Source organism: Ahaetulla prasina, chromosome 6, assembly GCF_028640845.1.
Source record: "Ahaetulla prasina isolate Xishuangbanna chromosome 6, ASM2864084v1, whole genome shotgun sequence".
In the NCBI taxonomy this organism is placed as follows: Eukaryota; Metazoa; Chordata; class Lepidosauria; order Squamata; family Colubridae; genus Ahaetulla; species Ahaetulla prasina.
This window is the reverse complement of record NC_080544.1, coordinates 78,013,643-78,036,203: the sequence shown is the minus strand read 5'-3', so window position 1 is coordinate 78,036,203 and position 22,561 is coordinate 78,013,643. Positions and strand designations below refer to the sequence as shown.

Below are 22,561 nucleotides of genomic sequence, written 5' to 3'. Positions count from 1 at the left end.
TCCTATCGAATCATAAGGAATTCTTGCCGTCTTGAAGATGCTCCAGCTCTTGGATCATTTGGCAAATATATTTATGTCATCTTTTATTTATTTATTTTATTTATTTATTAATCATATTTATATACCGCCCTATCTCCCGAAGGACTCAGGGCGGTTTACAGGCACTTAAAAAACACATAGATACATAAATACACTATAAAAACAATTAAAAAACTTATTCTATAAGCCCGTATTTTAAAATATAAAAAATAAAACCCAGTTAAAACCCATAAATTTAAAATCTAGCTCAGTCCTGCACAATTAAATAGGTATGTTTTGAGCCAGCGGAAGGTCCGAAAGCTGACGAAGGCCGGGGGTTAGTTCTTTCCAGAGGGTGGGAGCCCCCACAGAGAAGGCCCTTCCCCTGGGCGTCGCCAGGCGACATTGCCTCGCTGACGGCACCCTGAGGAGACCCTCTCTATGAGAGCGCACGGGTCGGTGAGAGGCATTCGGTAGCAGTAGGCGGTCCCGTAAATAACCCGGCCCAATGCCATGAAGCACTTTAAAGGTGGTCACCAAAACCTTGTAGCGCACCCGGATGGCCACAGGTAGCCAGTGCAGTCTGCGCAGGATAGGTGTCATCACGGGAGCCACGAGGGCCCCATCTATCACCGGCGCAGCCGCATTCTGGACTAACTGCAGCCTCCGGATGCCCTTCAAGGGGAACCCCATGTAGAGAGCATTGCAGTAATCCAGGCGAGACGTCACGAGTGCGTGGGTGACCGTGCATAGGGCATCCCGGTCCAGAAAGGCGCAACTGGCGTACCAGGCGAACCTGGTAGAACGCTCTCCTGGAGGCGGCCGTCAAATGATCTTCTAAAGACAGCCGTTCATCCAGGAGGGCGCCTAAGTTGCGAACCCTCTCCATCGGGGCCACTGACTCGCCACCGATGGTCAGCCGGATTTAGCTGACTGTACCGGGATGCCGGCATCCACAGCCACTCTGTCTTGGCGGGATTGAGCTTGAGCCTGTTTCTCCCCATCCAGACCCGTCGGCCTCCAGACACGGGACAGCACTGATAACCGTTGGGGTGGTCCGGTGTAGAAAAGTACAGCTGGGTGTCATCCGCATACAGCTGGTACTTCACACCGAAACCACTGATGATCTCACCCAGCGGCTTCATGTAGATGTTAAACAGTAGGGGCGAGAGGATCGACCCCTGCGGCACCCCACAAGTGAGGCGCCTCGGGCTGACCTCTGCCCCTGTCACCACCAACGGCGACCGGTGGGAGAGATAGGAGGAGACCCACCGATAAACGGTGCCTCCCACTCCCAATCCCTCCAACCGGCGCAGCAGGATACCATGGTCGATGGTATCGAAAGCCGCTGAGAGGTCTAATAGGACCAGGGCAGAGGAACAACCCCTATCCCTGGCCCTCCAGAGATCATCCACCAACGCGACCAAAGCCGTCTCCGTGCTGTAACCGGGCGGAAACCGGACTGGAGCAGGTCTAGATAGACAGTTTCATCCAGGTGTAAGGAAACTGATATGCCACCATACTCTCTACAACCTTCGCGTGAGCGGGTTGGAGACCGGACGATAATTACCTAAAACAGCGGGTCAGGAAGGCTTCTTAAGGAGGGGCCTCACCACCGCCTCTTTCAAGGCGGCCGGGAAGACGCCCTCCACCAAAGAAGCAATCGTAATCGCCTGGAGCCAGCCTCGTGTCACCTCCCGAGTGGCCAGCACCAGCCAGGAGGGGCACGGGTCCAGTAAACACGTGGTGGCATTCAGCCTACCCAACAACCTGTCCATGTCCTCGGGAGCCCCATGTAGAGAGCTATTCCTTCTCCCTGCACAAAAAAGGGTACTCTCTATTACCAAGTGGGAATATTGTGAGAATTATCACGTCATAGTTTCATCTGCAGAGAAAAAGTGGTTAGGTAAAGGCAAACGCAGCACAGCTCATTGTTATCATGTAGCTATGGGAAAATTTTGGGAGCTAATTTGGCCTCTGATGAATAAAAGTACCCGACCCTAAAGTATACATGGACATACATGCATGTCTTTTATGTGTTGCTGTGTAAGCAGTTATTTAGATAGTGTGCTGCAATGAATAATGTGTGAGTGTTCTCACGGCCAAAAGGGAGTGTGTAAGCATATCTGTTAAAATTCTTCTGTTGACTTTTGTTTATAGAGTTATCAATGTTTCAGATAATAACATTGTGTATTGATTTTTGTTCTAGCTTTCATCTGGTTTGAAATGTTTTTTATATAAATTGATTTACTCTCAAATATAGATATATCTACTAAATAACAATCTTGTATTAGGATTCTATAGCCTGAGAATTCTGGAAGTTGAAGTCCAGCATATCTAATAAGGTCTACAGTAGTTGGGGAAAACTGCTGAATGCTGACAATTAAAGAGTATTTGCAGTAGCATACTGTAATGCTAGTTTTCTACCTGTCTTGAGACTGAACCTCTATACTATAATCAGTGAACTGTTTATCAACTATTCTACAGCTTATGAACAGAACAACACCAGTAATTTAAATAGAGAATTTTAGATATTTTTTGGCTCTTCCCAGCAGATATATAAACAGTAACAGTGAATAGTGAGGCAGACACTAGAACTGAACTTAAACTAAATGACTTTCTTAAAGTATCCTATCAAAGTCTGTGTCTAAATTATATGAAAAGAAGGATGGATGAGTTGTCATAGTGAGTTTGGGTTTTTATCCTAGATTTGATAAGGCACCTTTGTTGTTGTTTGCTGCCTCATAATGGACCACAATATTTACACATTAAATATATCCGTACTTAGCCAAAATAGAGGTAGATGACTGATATGCAAAATATATGTATGAATTTGTGCATTTTATTCATTTATTTATTTAGATTGCTTGTATCTTGCCCATTTCCATGGATTCTAAGCAGCTTACAGTATAAACATATTTCAGGGGACCCCCCAATACCTGCAATATAACCATATATAAAAAGAGTAAATATCCATCAACAGAAACTTTAGAGGGATTAGAAATACCATTGATACAACAAACAAGAAAGGATGACAACCTCCCTAAAACAAAATTTTCTTGCATGTCTTGAAGATCTTCATGTAAATGTCAGTTAAAATATTAGAGAATTGCATTTGTTGCCAGTTATTTGCTGTAACAAAATGGAATTCCTCGTAGGTTATTTGACAACTAGTAGTCATTTCTACAGTCATTACAAAGTAAATGTTTTCTAGAAAACATGAAAGTAACATATTCACTGATCAGACTAATCAGGCTCCTCTTTTCTTCTTCTTTTAATCAAGATATATGGGTCAAACATAGTACTTTCCTTCTCCACTAGTATGAATTTTAGATGTTTTGACTTTCATCCACTCTCTCTTACTTTTACTTTCAGATATAAGCTTGTTGTGCGTGGGCAGAGTGAGATTAAAAATACAGACACAGACAGTATGGCTGGGAAGTTGGAAAGTCTAGGGTGTTAAGTTGCACATACTGTTATTTTTAAACTGCCATGAAATTTTCCTCTGTGGATGTTTTTGTTATGATACTTTTCCCTCGTTGAGATTTGTTGCAACAGCAAACTGTGAAGAAGCTGGGCATTCTGTAATACAAAATTGAACCACCTTGAAAAAAGTAGCTTGTTATTTGGTGTCTCCCCCCCCCCTCTCTATCTCTCTATCATCTATATCTATATCTATACCTATATGCAGAAGCTTCCTGAATCTATGAGAATATTGTGACAATGGAAAAAAAGAAGGATAATTTTCTATTTAGTTTAGTTTAGATTGCTCAGTGTGGAACCATCTTTGTGATTTGTCTGAAGGATAGCTAGGAATTTGGGAAAGGAATGTTAATGTTCTTGACTGAAATGATTTATTTTTCAGAAGTGGGCTCTGGGCCTACTACTTGCACTGAATACATGATCCACTGGTAGGATTTTTATATATAATATATATATATTATAGGTATGTATTAGAAAGTATCACAGAGATTTTCACTTTTCAGAGGGATGAAGAGTATGGGTGAAGAACTTGAAATTTGTACAGTCAAAAATCCCTTATACCTTCCAAATCCTGCTTTCTTGATAATAGCCTTGATAATAAGAGTTATCAGTCTCTTAAGAAATGCAAGCTATTCCCTTTAATTTAAGGATTAGTTCCTAGCATAGTGTTATCCAGAGAAAGCAGCATGGTGACCTAGTGGTGAAGATGTTTATCTCACACTTGGAAGGTTAGAAGTTCAATCCTAGGTAGCGGCAGAAGTTTCTCTCCTAAGAAAGAATATCTGCTGTGAACTCTGTGTGTTGTCAGGAAACGCATCTGGCCAGTAAATGCTCAGCTCCATCAGTCATCCCGATTCTACCTTGAATTAAGGGATTATAGGGTCATAAAAGGGGAATTGTTATTGTGTTATCCAGGAAAAAAAAGTAAGTTCTATTGAACTTTTCATGTTTTGTCCAATTGCTTCATTGGAACATAAAATTCATGACCAGAAACAATAATAAACAAGAGCTAATAAAGGATTCTTAGAGCATGAAAAATGTGTATCATAAACTTGAGCTGAATAGGTTACAAACCACTATCTTGAGCCAAAGGAGAAGAGGAAAGTAAATTTTTTTGAAGCAATTAAATTTCAGAAAATACAGAAGAATGCTAAATAGTGTGATAAATAATCTATAAAGATATGTTTCATATTGAGCAACTCCTGCTTACAGATTTCTGTAATTCCTGTTGAGTACTTTTTTCAACTGTATAATATATTGATGAGAATACCTGCGTTTTATTCAGCTTTCCTTTATGATTTCCATAATTCTGTATCATTTTCCAGCTGGCTGTGACTGAGGCTTTGAAACTAACTTAAATTTTAAAATTATTTTCTGTCTATCATACAGCTGATAGCACAAACCATAATAAATATGGTTGAGACACTGTATGGGGCAATTAATAGGATTAAAAGGGAGTGAGAAGGAAGAAATCTATTTGGGGCTATCACTGGGTTTGATTCTTTGCAGAACGTTGTTTGTGGTAGCAGACATATAGTGCTATAAAGGATAACTTGAGGATTTTCCTAGAATTTCTCCTATATAATTTTATATAGAGGTGGCGGGGATATATTCTACCTATGTGTGTATTATTATTCATATCACTCCAGTCTTTTTAATCTGTTCTCCCATGTCCCTCAGATTCATGATCTGTTAATGTCAATTAATGGTTGATGGTTAATCATCCACTTCACATTCCCATAACTTCTAAAATTCTCTGGTGTTTAACCAAACCTGGTCCAAAGATTTCCCAGAATTCCTTGCAGAAATTAAATATGTAAAGGATATTCCATTTAGATGACGTAGCAACTACAAAATTACAATCTGTTAGAGCAACTGAAAATTACAACTTTTTACTTTGCCATCCCTTATTACTCTGACCATCTCATCATTTCAAACAACTAGCATTTGTTTTAAATAAAAAAATCCTTCATTTCCAATTCTACTATATTGTTTCAACTACTCTTAACTAATCCTTGATATGAAATGGTAAGGTTATTTTAGAACAAGCTTGTCAAACTGGTGGCCTGAGGGCCGGATGCGTCACACACAGGCCACACCCACCCCAACTCCGCAAAGGCAAAAAAAGTCATGATACATCATGATAGGTCACATGATGTGAGCAAGTTTGACACCTGTGTTTTAGAATATTAAGAAACAGCGGAATGGTATGAACTTAACTGATTGTTGCTTTCCTGTATATATTTTTCATGACAACAGAGCAATATGATATGAAATATTTCATAAAACTCTTTCCTTACCAGAGGTACAAAATGTCTTGAGTTTTCAGCAACATAATATTAGTCGATACTGCCAAATATTAGTATGTCATTGTATATCAGTTTGCATTTTAAGATAATTTTATTCATAACATTCTGCTTAAATAACTGTAAGACAAATAAAGCAGGAGATGAGCAGCCTGAGCTGAAGGGTGGGGTTAAACATGTAATTAGTTTGGTGTCATTGCACAGCCACGAGAGATCCAAATCCTCACATACACCTATACTATGAATTCTATTGACTCTTATCTAACACTAATTTAGCTTGAGCTGTTAGTTGCTCAGATTCTTGTGTATAGTTGGCAGGAATAAACCGTTAGTGTTTTGAACTCAACTGCTATTCCTGGTTATTTGCTCCTGAAAAATACTTGCTTGGAATTTGGAGAGAGTCTACAAATCAGGTCCATTTGTGTCTTTTTAGGATTCGTGGGACCAACTTGTGCAGACAAAGTCGATTATTGTGCTTCATTTCCTTGTCAGAACAATGGGACCTGTTATATAGATCGACTCTCCTATTCTTGCAGCTGCAGTCCAGGTTTTACAGGACCTACCTGTGCCCACCTGATTGACTTCTGTGCTCTGAATCCTTGTGCTCATGGCATTTGTCGCAGTGTTGGAACAAGTTATAAATGTCTCTGTATTCCAGGTATGTAAGTTCTTATCATATTGTTTCTTATCTTTGCTGTGAGCAATATTTAATGAAAGTATTTTATTTTCCTGTTTAATACATGCGTGCTGACAGGCTGTTTTTTTCTATTAACTTTAATAACATTTATGCAGTCTATGTTTAATGAAAGAAATAGATTGAGCACTTGGACATGCAAATTACTCTCAGTATGGTATATCCTTTCTCTGAAAGATTTATTCATAATTGTAGGCAGGTTTTTTTTTGTCAAAGGAGTTAAAAACACCTGAATCAAGTGATCACAGCTGTATGTTAAATTATGTTCACAGAAAATTAAATCACATTTTAAATTGTCACTGCCTTACATAAAATCCATGGACTTGTATGTTTTATGAACAAGTAATTTAGCATGATAGACTAAGTTGGATCATGATACAGCTAATTGAACCTCATTGAATTTTAGTGTGAGCTAACTTTATATAGCTTTTTATCTAATTTCTGATAACCTAGGCTGCATTCAAATATGAAGTTCCTCTCATCTAGCATATACTCAGAATCCTACTTAATTTGTTTTATCTTTTTTAATTTCTCTTCCACTGCCAGCCTCTGCATTCAATTTTTCTAAACAGATTATTGCAAGCATGCCCATGAGCATTTAATACACTTAGACACGTCCCTTTAAAAACAGGATTAAACTTGAAATTCAGGAACATTCCTTGTTCATTGGCTTTGCTCAGAACTACAATCAGAAATTCTATACAAAATGTGCTGAAATTGAGAGAAGGAGAAGTATATCTGGACTCAAACAATTAACATTGCTGGTTTATAAAAGAAATTGTGCCAGCAGACTGGGAGAAAGAAATGCAGAAACTTCCAAGAGCCCTTGCTTTAATGAGCTCACTAATAAAGCACAACTGGAGGGTTCCTGTTTCAACTCTCAAGATCTTTCACTCACTTTCACCCCTAGTTGTTGCCACTCAACTCATTAAAGAAAATCTGTGTGAGTTCTGTTTCCTTGTAAGGGACTTGACATTGTAATTTACAATAAGAACTGTAATAACTTGATTCAAAAGGACAATTAAAGCAGATTAATGTGTAAAGGAATTATTACCCCTACAAAGTAATTGTTTGGACATTATCTGCAAGCAAGCTGCCAATTGTTTCATGGTGCTCTTTTTCTTTCTCACAATAGTGATGGGAACTAGAGGAATAGCTTAGGTAAGATATATGTTTGCAGAACATTACATACTACATACTAAGGAAAATTCTTCTTCTAATCCAGATGGGAAAAATGAGCAGATTAATAGAGGAAAGCATTTTAAACAATGTTTAAGTGTAGAATATTATTGGCTACTTCCCAATAATGTATTTGCATCATTGTATGTTATCTACATTTTTGCTGAATTACTGATCTGTCCCCCGCCCCATTATGTCACTCAGAAATACCAAACAAAAGAGAAATTTAAAATAGGTTGATTATATGATGAAATGTTCATAATAATCATCAATGGGCCCATCTGGAAGAGCTTTGTATTGATCCTGTCCATTATGCGACATCTAATTGTTAAGCATTGTAATGAGCTGTAATGTAGGATTGTCTTTGGAAATAATCAGAACATTTCAGTTATTTCAAAATAGGCTGTTATAAGGGACCATGAACTGGGACCATTTCTCACTCAGTATCAAAATATCCCTAATTATGTTTCAGGTTCAATTTACCTTACCTTTGCTTCTTAAGGCAAGAATTTTCAAAATATTGCATATTTTGTTTCCTTTTTTAAAATTCATTTTTAAGTTTGTCCACATGGTAAAAAGTCTTCAATGAAAGATTGTCACTGAAATTTCAGAATTATATGAGGTCAATTCTTCCTGTTTTGTTCATCTATAAAGAAAAATACTTACATACATTCTTAAAGGCCCTTCAGACATTGAAGAACTTTGATACTTCATTGATATTTTTCAAGGTTCTTAATGTGAAAAATATATTCAGCATTTTCAGAGTTAACTCCCCCCCTCTGCCCGCCCAATGAGAGGGAGACAGTGTACTTCCTTATCTAGCCTCTAAGAGTTCTGCTGACAGGCATAGGAATGTTAACAAACCAGTGAATAGCTACTATTCAGAAATATTATACATATATACATACATACATACATACATACATATATATATACATACATATACATATACATACATACATACATACATACACATATACATATACATATACATATACATATACATATACATATACATATACATATACATATACATATACATATATATATATATATATATATATATATATATATATGTAGGTCTTTGGTTATTCGGGTTTTCACCTAAAAACCGAACTACACACTCTCACTAACGTACTAGCATCCAATGGATTCCAGAGAAATAAGATTACCAAACTAATCCAAAAAGAACCCCCCACTAAAATCCAAGACAGAGAACAAGAAAACGGCACAGCCCTCCTCCCATATATAAAAGGCACCACAGACAGAATCAGCAAGATCCTCCACAAACACAACATCAAGACAGCATTCTGCACAAACCGAAAAATATCCACCATCCTAAGAAACCCCAAAGACAAAATTGAGTTAGAAAATCAAGGAGTATATGAAATCCCATGCACCGCCTGCCCCACCACATACATTGGACAAACCAACAGAAGAATAAGTGCACGCATTGAAGAACACAAGAACTCATTCAAAAAAGAGGAACCAACTTCTTCCCTGGTCCAACACCTTAAAGCCACAGGACACGATATTGACTTTAAAAAGACCAGAACTATCGCCAAAACTGAACACTTTAACAACAGAATAATCAGAGAAGCCATCGAGATAGAAAACCCCCCACACAGCATGAACAAACGAGATGATACCTCCCGCCTACCAGCCATTTGGAAACCCACCGTTATTGACAAACGAGTCCCTAACAAGAGGAATGACCCCATACCCACACTCACGAGCTCCACACAGGATGTCACCACCACACATTCACCCAGAAAGTAGACCCAAACCCACACTGATCGTGAAGCACGACCAAGGACCAGAAGCCAGACCGCAGCTGCAACATTAGCCATTTCAAACCCCTCCAATCCATACATGCAGCAGACTGACACCCACTATGAAGATGTAGCACGACCACGACGCCAAACAACAGCAATGCAGCTCATCAGCTCAAATCCCCCTGCAACTCAGACTAATCTGAGCACAACCAAGCCCCCACCCAAACAGGACACACCCTCAGCCAATCAGAGCACAAAAAAACCCCCATCCAATCAGAGCACAGCCAAGCTCCCACCCAATCAGTTCAAACCCCCACTAGCAGTTAAAAAGGAAGAAACAGCTGCAATCACACATTGCTCCCAGAAGCACGAAGCTGAAGCCTGAAGATGACAAATGAGACTTCGTCGAAACGTCGCCAAGACACTTCCAATTTTACGCGGGAGAAAACCCGAATAACCAAAGACGTACATACAAACACCCGCGAAAACCTCAGAAAACAAATATATATATATATATATAGCTGGTGCTGGGACCGGTTGATTGCTGAACAGCCCAGCAGAGTTTTTGATAGACTAAGTGCAAAAGTTCTCCATAGGCATAACAGAGAAGGAGTGGAGGGATTACATTTTATTTTTCCAACTTTCTTTTTATCCCCTCTATAAACTGTAAACACACACACACTCTCACACATCCCATATACTTTGAACTTCGAACAAGGGGCCTTTGGGGGAAAGTACTGCAGTGTATGCTTCTGACGAAATAAGGTTGAATTTAGATGTTCTACTGCTGTAGCTCTCTATTATCTCTTTATCAATATAGCAAAACTCAAAACTTCAGAAATTGTAATGTTTTGTGATATTAATGCTAAGCCATCATTTTATTTGTTTGTTTTTACCATAGCATGATGTGTGAGCCCATTCATTGTGACTTAGGTTTATGTGTAAATCAGTCTCTTATAATTTATTGGATAAAAATAATTTTAAAATACTAATAGATTATTTTTCTAAGGATCTGTGTCAAGTGAATAACATAAATTACCTTGTATGCCAGTGTAAGCTCCTGAACAGTTTCCAATTTTATATTTATAGTTTAGGAATATGTTTGAATTGGCGTTATAAAGCAGGTTGAGATTGGAGTGCCAGATTGAAATTAACTAATATATTGAGGCAATATTCTGATATCCTCCAGCTGTGTTGAATATAAATGGTTAAAATCCTTTAGCCAACATTAATTGACACATGAAGGTTTCCACATTGAAGAAGAATGACTGAGCAAAGTCTAAACTAGTTGAGAAACTCTGTAACCCCCCTATAAATTACTTTCCAGACTACTCCAAATTGAATTATTTTTCCTCCAGACTATTGAATTACTGTCCCTCATCCTGTAAAAATAAAGCATCCATGCTCATTGTCTATTTTTTAAAGTGCCTCTTTTAGACAGTAATTTATGCACAGGAATGTATATAAGGTTTCAAGGCAAAAAATATGGTTTGATCAGTGTGGTCTTCTGATTAGTAATGAATTTGCAAACTCCACAGGTTGTATGAGTAATAATTATGAATATTGAGTTATAGTTCAGCAATATCTGGAAGGACAGAAGGTCTTAATTCCTTGGTCCTAAGCACTAGGTACGATACAGCTAGACTAGGTATTCTGATTTATAGTTGTAGATGACTAGGTACCATTGATCTTAAATTTAAAGAAATTACACTTGCGCAATACAAACAGTTCTAAAGACATAAGCAACCTACATCAAAGAGTTTAGTCTTCTTTCATGAATCTCACAGCATATTTTCCAATGCTGAAAAGGTCCAGGAAAGGAGGGAATAATAAGTGTTAATACCACTTTATAATGCTTTGGTAAGGCCACATGTGGAATACTGCATCCAGTTTTGGTTGCCACAATGTAAAAAAGATGTTGAGACTCTTGAAAGAGTGCAGAGAAGAGCAAGAAAGATGATTAGGGGACTGGAGGCTAAAACGTATGAAGAACGGTTGCTAGAACTGGGTATGTCTATGGTAATCTGATGAAAAGAAGGACTAGGGGTGACATAATAGCAGTGTTCCAATATCTCAGGGCTGCCACAAAGAAGAGGGAGTCAAGCTATTCTCCAAAGCACCCGAGGACAGGACAAGAGGCAATGGGTGGAAACTAACCAAGGAGAGAAGCAGCTTAGAACTAAGGAGAAATTTCCTGATGGTTAGAACAATTAATCAGTGGAACAACTTGCCTCCAGAAGTTGTAAATGCTCCAACACTGGAAGTTTTTAAGAACAGATTGGATAACCATTTGTCTTGAAGTGGTGTAGAGTTTCCTGCCTAAGCAGGTAGTTGGACTAGAAGACCTCCAAGGTCCCTTCCAACTCTGTTATTCTATTCTTTTCTGTTCTGTTCTTTTCTTTTCTGTTCTGTTCTGTTCTGTTCTGTTCTGTTCTGTTCTATCCTATCCTATCCTATCCTATCCTATCCTATCCTATCCTATCCTATCCTATCCTATCCTATCCTATCCTATCCTATCCTATTCTCTCCACAGTTTGTCCATTTATCACAGCAGCTAAGCCTTGTCATTAGGGCCTACTTGATATGTCATGAATTAAAATAATCATAAAAAGTGATTTGATTTTTTTATAGTTCTCGTCTGAATATATATGGCTATATATATATCTTCTACTAGATGATTCTAGATGATTCTACTAGCTTTGAATTAAGATTACTTTGCCTTTCTATTAAAGTGGCATGTTAGTTATATTCACAATATAGGAATGAAAAAAGCCCTATTTTTGTGTCATCATATTGGTGGAGCATCAAACTTACGATATATTTGGTTTCAGTTGTCACAGCTGTAAATAGAAATGAAAGGATTGGGGTTAGATAATTTTCTTATTACACAGTTATGTAATTTGTAATATCCATGTCTATGTCACACTTCTACAAATAGAAGGTCCTGCACAAAAGTTACTAAAATGGGTATCTCTTTTGAGGGTTGTTTAAATCACAGATTGCAAAGTGGTTGGTATGAAAAAGCTGGTATGTGAATTGAAACAGATTTGTTACCTGCTGCATGGAAAACAAGATGTTAACTAGGTTTCAGGACCAATTTGGTCACTAATGTTGCTTGACAGATGGATTGTCTGACAGTGTTAGATTATGAAATACTTGCTAAAGGGAAGTTATGAAAAATGATTCAGAAGCTTTTTGAAGATGTGAGACATACTGACAAATCAGTAATGGGTGTAGCAGGCAAAAGATTTACTGCATGTCATATAAAAGAAGAAAGCCTTGATAGGAAGAGAAGGACAACAGAATATATAGAATTATCTGGTTATGATGTAACTACTTGCCTGTTATTCATCATGATTTTACTGAAGGATTTTCATATATATGCTGTTTATGTATATATACAGACATACAATGACAAGTTTGACGAAGCTAACCATATTGATGAATATTCAGTGATGAACCAGCAGGTTAGAAATTAAATATTGTGACTGGATGCTTTTTCTGGTCTTTCCTTCCACAACATATATTTATTTTATTTATTTATTTATTTATTTATATTTATATACCGCCCTATCTCCCTAAGGACTCAGGGCGGTTCACAGGCAGTTAAAACACATATAAATACAGATTAAAAACAACAATTAAAAAACTTATTCTATAGCCTAATTTTAAAAACAATATAAATAATAAAAACCCCTTAAAACCAATTTTTTAAAATCTAATCCAGTCCCGTGCAGATGAATAGGTGTGTTTTAAGCTCGCGACGAAAGGTTCGGAGGTCCGGAAGTTGACGAAGTCCTGGAGGGAGTTCGTTCCAGAGGGTGGGAGCCCCCACAGAGAAGGCCCTTCCCCTGGGTGTCGCCAGAGGGCACTGCCTAACTGACGACACCCTGAGGAGTCCCTCCCTGTGAGAGCGCACGGGTCGGTGAGAGGTATTTGGTAGCAGTAGGCGGTCCCGTAAATAGCCCGGCCCTATGCCATGGAGCGCTTTAAAGATTGTCACCAGCACCTTGAAGCGCACCCGGAAGGCCACAGGTAGCCAGTGCAGTCTGCGCAGGATAGGTGTCACACGGGAGCCACGAGCGGCTCCCTCTATCACCCGCAGCCGCATTCTGGACTAACTGAAGCCCCCGGATGCCCCTCAAGGGGAGCCCCATGTAGAGAGCATTGCAGTAATCCAGGCGAGACGTCACGAGGGCGTGAGTGACCGTGCATAAGGCATCCCGGTCTAGAAAGGGGCGCAACTGGCGCACCAGGCGAACCTGGTGGAAAGCTCTCCTGGAGACGGCCGTCAAATGGTCTTCAAAAGACAGCCGCTCATCCAGGAGAACGCCCAAGTTGCGCACCTCTCCATCGGGGCCAGTGACTGCCCCCAACAGTCAGCCGAGGACTCAGCTGACTGTACCGGGATGCCGGCATCCACAGCCACTCTGTCTTGGAGGATTGAGCTTGAGCCTGTTTCTCCCCATCCAGACCCGCACGGCTTCCAAACACCGGGACAGCACTGATAGCTTCATTGGGGTGGCCCGTGGAAAAGTACAGCTGGGTGTCATCAGCGACAGCTGGTACCTCACACCAAGCCACTGATGATCTCACCCAGCGGTTCATATAGATGTTGAACAGAAGGGCGAGAGATCGACCCCGCGGCACCCCACAAGTGAGGCGCCCGGGCCGACCTCTGCCCCTGTCAACACCGTCTGCGACGGTCGGAGAGATAGGAGGAGAACCACCGATAAACGGTGCCTCCCACTCCCAATCCCTCCAACCGCGCAGCAGGATACCATGGTCGATGGTATCGAAAGCCGCTGAGAGGTCTAATAGGACCAGGACAGAGGAACAACCCTATCCCTGGCCCTCCAGAGATCATCCACCAACGCGACCAAAGCCGCTCCGTGCTGTAACCGGGCCGAAACCGGACTGGAACGGGTCTAGATAGACAGTTTCATCCAGGTGTAGGGGAAACTGATATGCCACCATACTCTCAACAACCTTCGCCGCAAAGCGGACGATAATTACCTAAAACAGCCGGGTCCAGGGAGGGCTTCTTGTGGAGGGGCCTCACCACCGCCTCTTTCAAGGCGGCCGGAAAGACTCCTCCAACAAGGAGGCACTGTAATCGCCTGAGCCAGCCTCGTGTCACCTCCTGAGTGGCCAGCACCAGCCAGGAGGGCACGGGTCCAGTAAACAGGGGGTGGCATTCAGCCTCCCCAACAACCGGTCCATGTCCCGGGGAGCGACAGGGTCAAACTCACCCCAGAAAATATCACCAAGACCACCCTCAGACGCCTCATCTGAATCGCCGCAAGTTTGGTCTAAACCGCCTCGGCTGAACGATTTTATCGTGATAGATAACCGTTAAACTCCTCAGCACGCCCCTGCAACGGGTCATCCCGCCCCTGGTGAAGGAGGAACGGGTCACCAAACAGGGCGGCTGGGCGGTTATCTGCCGACGCAATGAGGGAGGAGGCGAGCAACGCCGCTTCCTCAGTGCCACTAGGTAGGTCCTAGTATAGGACCTAACTAGTGTCCGATCAGCCTCTAAACGGCTAGACCTCCAGGAGCTCTCTAGGCGTCTTCTCCGGCGTTTCATCCCCCTCAGCTCCTCGGAGAACCAAGGAGCCGGTTGGGATCTGCGCCGGGTCAGAGGCCGCAGAGGCACGACACGGTCTAAAGCCCCAGCCGCAGCCCGTTGCCAGGCTGCAGCTAGTTCCTCTGCCGTGCCGTGAGCCAGACCCTCAGGAAGTGGCCCAAGCTCCGTCCGGAACCTCTCCGGGTCCATCAGGCGCCTGGGACGGAACCAGTGTTGTGGTTCCGTCTCCCTGCGGGGTTGAATATATATTGCTGAATAAGCATGACAGCTGGAATAAGATTTGCTTTTCAATGATTCTGGTGACTAAGCATAGCAGAATTTCAGCAACACTAGAGAGAAATGAAATAATTGCACTTATAATGATTATAGTGTTATACGTGGAGTAGGTCCCATTGGATTGAATGAGAGTTATTTTTGAATAGACACAGCATGATGAGACCACACCAATAAACTATGACATATGCTTTTCTACAGTTACAATTCAATGGTTTCTTTAAAAGGGACAGAAGGAAGTGTTAAAATATTTTTGTTTTTATTTTGTTTATATATTTTACATATTACTTATTCTTAAATTGTGTACATAAGAATCACAATAATATCACCAAAGCAAAATCCTAACAGGATAAAACTAATTATCCCTAATTATCACAATCATTAAAACATTAAAGTATTGAACTGTGTTGAAAAATCATAATTAATTACCGTATATACTCGAATATAAGCCGATCCGAGTATAAGCCGAGGTCCCCAATTTTACCCCAAAAAACTGGGGTAAACTGGGGACTCGAGTATAAGCCGAGGGAGGGAAATGAGGCAGCTACCGGTCAGGGAAAGCCTCCCTCCCTCAGCCGAGAAGGCTGGCGGCTCCCCCGCCCCGCCCTCTCCCTGCACCGGCAGGGCTTTTCCTCGCTAATGCAAAAGCCCTTCAAGAGTGCACCATCCGGTATAATGTGAAAAAAAGAAGAAAAAAAAAACTCGAGTATAAGCCGTATATACTCGAGTATAAGCCGAGGGGACGTTTTTCAGCACAAAAAACGTGCTGAAAAACTCGGCTTATACTCGAGTATATACGGTAGTCCCTAAATGCCTTCCACACAGTTTTAACTAATTTTCAGATGGAAATTAAAATTGGAAAATATATTTGCCTCACAGAGAAGGCTGTTCCAAAGGAGGCAAGCAGAACATCCTATTTTGCATATTTTCTATTGCACTTTGTGGCATTTGAGAATTCTCATTAGACATTCTCTGTTCACTTTGACTGAATGGGCAGAATTTAATTGGGAAAGGTGTTCTGGTAGATAGTCAGGCCCTGAGCCATATTATTGCTATAATATTGTAGAGCAATAATGGCAATAATGAAAGTACCCTGTACAGTAAACACAAAACTGTTGGACTTCTTACTAGTAGAAGTTTCTGGGTGGACTGCAGGGCATTCCTTGTAAATTGATCCAGGTGAGATATGAGTTACCATCTTTAGCATCTCTTCTTCTAGGTAAAATCATAACGTGCTCCAGTCAAGCTGGGCAAGGCCCTTCTGCCCATAGTCTTCCATCGACATTTCTGAAAGGAGCCATGAGCCCACCAGGAGCTGCCAAATTGCAACATGTTCTCCAGTTCACTTTCCCTAATTTAGGGTTCAAGACGTATAAACCAACTACATGGATCTTAGAGGATTAGCACTCCTTCCTCATCTATTTAGGTTTCCATATTGCACATCAGTTCAGCTTCTTGTCCACAGTTTTGTGGTGGATGGTGCTAGATTTATTGAAAATGTATTTGGATGCTGGACTTAGAGTTTATGTTTTCAAATTCTCTATCCTTGGAATGGCTATCACTTTCTGTCCATCACTAATATTATCTTACTTTTTATCTTCGTCCCCTTAAGAAATTGCAAATCGGCTCCCCTTTCCCAGGAAATGAAATACCAAACAATTATGCAAAGTGAATTCCACTTCACACTTCCACAGGGCAGCTATTCTTAATGGCAAACCACCAATCCATTTCTGTCTAACTTTCTCAATAGCTTGTTTGGATTTCTGTTTCCTTGCATAGGACCTGCAGTTCTCAGCTCCAAACCTCTTTGTTTCTTATTTCTGTCTGGGACAACGTCATTCTATGTTCTTCCAACAAGCTACGGCCTGTTCAGATCTTGCCCGCCTTCTCAGGTACAGCTCTTTGTTCTGCCAACTCTCTACCCCAACTTTCTTCACCAATTGCCTTTTTAGTTCTTTCAACATTACAGTGGTTCACTTTAATAGACACTCAAATAATTGTAGCACCACTTAGAAAAATAATATTACCTACTTGGTACTATCTGCACTACTATTAATCTTCTCATTGTTCCCATCACCCATCTCCTTCCACTTATGACTGAATGACTGTAATTTTGTTGCTTGTATTCTTATGATTTATATTGATATAGACAGGTTCCTGATTGCTTATTTGTACCCTATGACTATCATTAAGTGTTGTACCTTAGAATTCTTGATGAAGATATCTTTTCTTTTATGTACACTAAGAGCATATGCATCAAGACAAATTCCTTGTGTGTCCAATCACACTTGGCCAATAAAAAATTCTATTCTATTCTATTCTATTCTATTCTATTCTATTCTATTCTATTCTATTCTATTCTATTCTATTCTATTCTATTCTATTCTATTCTATTCTATTCTATTCTATTCCATTCCATTCCATTCCATTCTATAACACAGAATGTAGAATAATAGGGCTGGAAGAGACCTTGGAAGTCTTCTAGTCCAAGCCCTTGCTCAAGGCAGAAGATTTTATACCATCCTGCTCAAATGATTGTCCAGTCTATTTTTTGAAAACCTGCAGCAATGGAGCACCCACAACTCTAGAAGGCAAGCTGTTCCAATAATTAATTGTTCTCACTGTCAGAAAAGTTCTCCTTACTTCTAGGTTGGATTCCACCCATTGCTTTGGAATGTAAGTCAATCCCATCTTCTTTGCGACAACCCCCAAGTACTGGAAGACAATTATCACGCTCCCATAATCCATCTCTTCAAACAGCTAGAGTGATTAAACAAACACACCTTAACTACTCCGTTGCCATCTTGTTACCAACAAAGTTAGTAAAAAGATGCCAACAATTTTTATTGTGCATCCACTATCCAGTAAACAAAAGAACAGCAAAATGTGAATGAGTTTATAGTTCTATCCATGCAATCGGTAAAAGGCATGCTGTATGTAGTTAGGGACAGGCATATTCTGTGAACAGCCGTACTTTCATTTCTTCAGGGTCTCTAACCTCTTTTCTATAAATCTGTGCTTGAAGGTTGGGAGGAATTTGGGTCCTTTCTGTCATGTGTGCAAATACTTCTTATCTTCTGTTTTTCCTCCCAAAGGCAAAATTGTACTGTTGTAATTGAGAGCAGAGGTCTATGCGAACATTACTGTACAAAGGAAAGGGTTAGGGCAGCTCTGAATTTTAAAAAATCTCTTAACCCAGTTGTAAAGGTGTTTTTTTTTTTTTTGAAAAAAACACCAGTAATTTAAAGTTTTATGGTGGAAAAATGTCCCTTACATTTCATCTGTGGTAGCATTTCCTATTGGTTTTGCAATTGAGTTCAAAAGATCAGGATTCAGTTTCTTTGTAGCCAAGGAATATACTTTTGTGACCTCCTTTTTTGAAAAAAATGTGATAGGGTGAAGATGCCCTCTAGCGGAGAGAAAAAGGCATTTCTGTATCAATGTAACACGGGTTCTGTGTCCAATTGCCCTATAAAACTTACATGCTTGTATTCAGAATTAATATTTGTTAAATATGTAGCAGTTTTCTAAGAGCAAAAAAACCTTGATCCAATCAAAATAATTCTAATAGATATAATATGAACTACATTAAGAATATTTTGTAGTGTTTAATCTATAAATAGGAAATCAAGATAGAATTACACAGCTATTCTCTGGTTTCTGTTCTCTAGAACTGCATAGTTTCTACTAAAGGACCTGGAGTGTAGCTATGGATATATTCTATGTAAGGTAGGAAGTGCATTCTGCTCCAGTGACCATCATGCTACAGGATTCATACTGTATCTGTACTATTAAAATACATTTTTTTTATGTTTGCTGATTTTTAAGACAAGGGACTCCTTTTACTTTTCTTCCCGAGATTTCTCTTGCTCTTCAGAATTTCACTGAAGTCAGTATGATGATGATCATGAAAAGTGTACATTATTCTGCTCTGCAATGCATATCCATAGTCCAAAATTCCACTCATAGATTGGGGCTTCAGGTAGCTTTTTAAAAAGTTAAAAGGGCTGCTATTTAATTTTTTTATTCAGATATGATGTTAATGGCAGAGAATAATAAGTAAAAACATTTTATATCTGTTGTCCTATATCAATAACAGGACAGTCTAATAAGAATTGAATTAATTATACAGAAAGTTTTTATCTCAGTTCTGTGTTAAGAGGAGAAGAGTATAGAATCAAAAGAAATCTAATATATTCTCCTTCTCTTTCTCTTCCATCCTTGTGATATCCATATTGGTACCTGGAGTATCTACTTTCATTGTAGGAGCTACTAATTTCTCCCCCAACTTCTTTAGGGAGCATTCTAATACTAAAGAAACTGCTTTGAGGAGTACAATTTGTAGGATTATGAATGTATATTTATGTGTAATTGGGAGAGTGGAATGGATTGGGGATTCCTATGTTTATCTGTGTGCAATTGCACTTGGGGGTCATTTGAATTCAGTCTATGTTTACTGAAGAAAAAAAATCACACCACTGTATTTATTGATAGTAGTGGTTTCACATTTTAGTTGCAAAATATCTTGCGTGAATGATATGTGTGGAAAATGAAAGTTCTACTCACTTAAATATACACAGTGACCTGGAGCCGAAATGTAATATCCAATAAGTGCAATGACAGCCACAATTCATCTAGGATGACAGCTGCTTAAATAGAGCTAGCAAGAAAATCCTGAACTAAACTGATAAAGATATAATTGTGCTATTATAAGAGTTAGTCAACACCGACTAAGTTTAGTTCAGAATTTATCAGTTTAGTTCATATATGAGGAGACAATATTAGGTCAGTGTTGATAGGAATAAAAACTTACCCTATGAATGGGTATTAGGCTAAGCAATTATTACCTTCACTGTGTTACTCTAAATTATACATATCTCACAAACCACAACTGAATTTACATGACATATACGTACTAATGTTTTGTGTGATGTGTAAACATAGCCAGTATGTGGTGGAAAATAAAGAGTTTCTAGTATTAAAAAAAATAATGTGACCTACTTCAGACATGATGCTAGCAAAGTTTTTTTAGCTATGATTTCTTTAATAAATCATAATTGGCTGGGTTCATACAATGCTTGCCATAAATCATGTATCATTAATTATAGTGCCTAGCTTCAGAAAGCATGTTAACCCATAGGCAGACAAACCGCATTGTGGCACACTCAGTCTGTGAATGTGCAATAAGCATAGTTTATTGAACAGCTGTGCACACTGTATGCTAACTGAATTTTGGTCAAACACATTAGTAACACTTTCTGAACTGTGAAATAGCTTTTTGCTTGTTCTGTTGACCATCGACCTATTGTGCAATGGTACAATCATAACTGTACATTCATGGTTCCCTGCCCTTTTTGCCTCAAGGATGAGAAAACTTGACTACGAAGCTTTATGTACATTTAAACATTCTCTATTGAATTATATGTTGGTGTGAGAGCTTATTTCAAGATAAAGTGATGTCACTGTGATTTCTACATACTTCACATTATGCCAACTGCAATGGAAGAATGATTTCTGCAAAAATATTATTGCACTGGAACCTAAATAGTCTCTGATTTCTAATAAAGCTTGTGAAGTTCTTCTTTAAGAGATAAATGTATTTGTGGATATTTAACATTTAAAATAGACAAGAAGATCTATTTAAGGTCCAAATCTTTTAATGTCCATTCAGAAGTATTTTAAAGCTATATCTGGGCATTTTTATGTAGCAATTTCATTTCATTTATGAGAGGAATTCTACCATTTTCTGACAAAGATGTTTGTAGCATATATTTTGTTTTTTAATTTCTGTTGTGCCTTAGGTTACCATGGTCTTTACTGTGAGGAGGAATATAATGAGTGTCTTTCAGCCCCTTGTCAGAATGGAGCTACCTGTCGAGACCTTGTCAATAGCTATGACTGTGTATGTCTTCCTGAGTATGAAGGTGAGCAATACTGTATTTTAAAAGAAATCAATTTATAGATTATTGTAAATCCACCTAATAAATGTATGTGCATAATTTAAAGTTCACCATTCACCAGATAAATCTTTTTGTGGACAGACTGTAGTGCTAAACAGATTTGGATGTAATAGCATTTCCCCCTAGACTATTATACTACTTGGCCTAAATTAACAATGGTAAATTGATAATTGCCTTGACTCTGGAACACAATTAATGAAATTTTCTGATTAGGACATAGATTGGTCTCTGACCTAAAAAGAAAACTATTTGAAATGGAGAGTAGCAATTGAATGGGCAGATAGAAGCAGTTTGTCATTCAGAGAGGGATATTGTGGTTTTTAAAAATAAGTAGATAAATGGTATACATCTAATTGAGCAGTTTGTGTGCATATGTTACGTTTGCTACAAAAAATAAAGGAAAAAACAAAAAGTTTTGAATGCTGATCAAAAAGAGCAAGGAAATACTTCTTATTGGATTGCTGGTTGCAGTTCCAGAGATAGCAAAATAAATTGGTCACTTGTGGGCTGTCGAAACCAGAAACCTGCACCCTCTTTTTGAAAGTGTAGATCACTACTATTTCCCCTCCTGTCCTTGAAAGCTTTCAGTAAATACCACCTGGACCTAAAAGTTAGAAGAATCACTCACTTCAGGTTTACCCTTCAATATCATCTATAATATAATATAATAACAGAGTTGGAAGGGATCTTGGAGGCATTCTAGTCCAACCCCCTACCCAGGCAGGAAACCCTACACCATCTCAGTCAGATGGCTATCCAACATTTTCTTAAAAATTTCCAATGTTGGAGCATTCACAACTTCTGCAGGCAAGTCGTTCCACTTATTAATTGTTCTAACTGTCAGGAAATTTCTCCTTAGTTCTAAGTTGCTTCTTTTCTTGATCAGTTTCTACCCATTGCTTCTTGTTCTACCCTCATCTTCAAGAGAGTATGCTAAGTGTTAAATATAATGTCACTGGAGCATGATCAGAAATAACTATTGAGTGTATATTAGAATCACAAAAACATAGAAAAAGACCTAGTGGTCCACCAAATCTGCCCTTTGTGTTTTTTGTTTTCTTTTAAATGTATTTATGTATTTATTGTTTTTAATTATTTTTATTTATTTATTTTTATTTTTATTTTATTTATTTTATTTTTATTTGTCACAACATTATATATAAGCATAAGCATGAAATAACTATACGATATATAAGCATATATATAACCATGTATGTAATAACTATATGAAATTGTATACAATCAAAGAGAACATTAGGACAGGAACGGTAGGCACGTTGGTG

General features: G+C 39.1%; 1 protein-coding gene across 2 annotated transcripts in view; it reads left to right on the top strand.

The window, feature by feature from the left end:
* DNER (delta/notch like EGF repeat containing) overlaps nt 1–22,561 on the top strand; it is a 140,676-nt gene that overhangs the window by 108,387 nt on the left and 9,728 nt on the right. For both annotated transcript variants that reach the window (XM_058188841.1, XM_058188840.1), the window contains 2 exons: nt 6,241–6,465; nt 21,120–21,242. In XM_058188841.1, the coding sequence (XP_058044824.1) occupies nt 6,241–6,465; nt 21,120–21,242 (348 nt within the window). The remainder of the gene's footprint in view (nt 1–6,240; nt 6,466–21,119; nt 21,243–22,561) is intronic.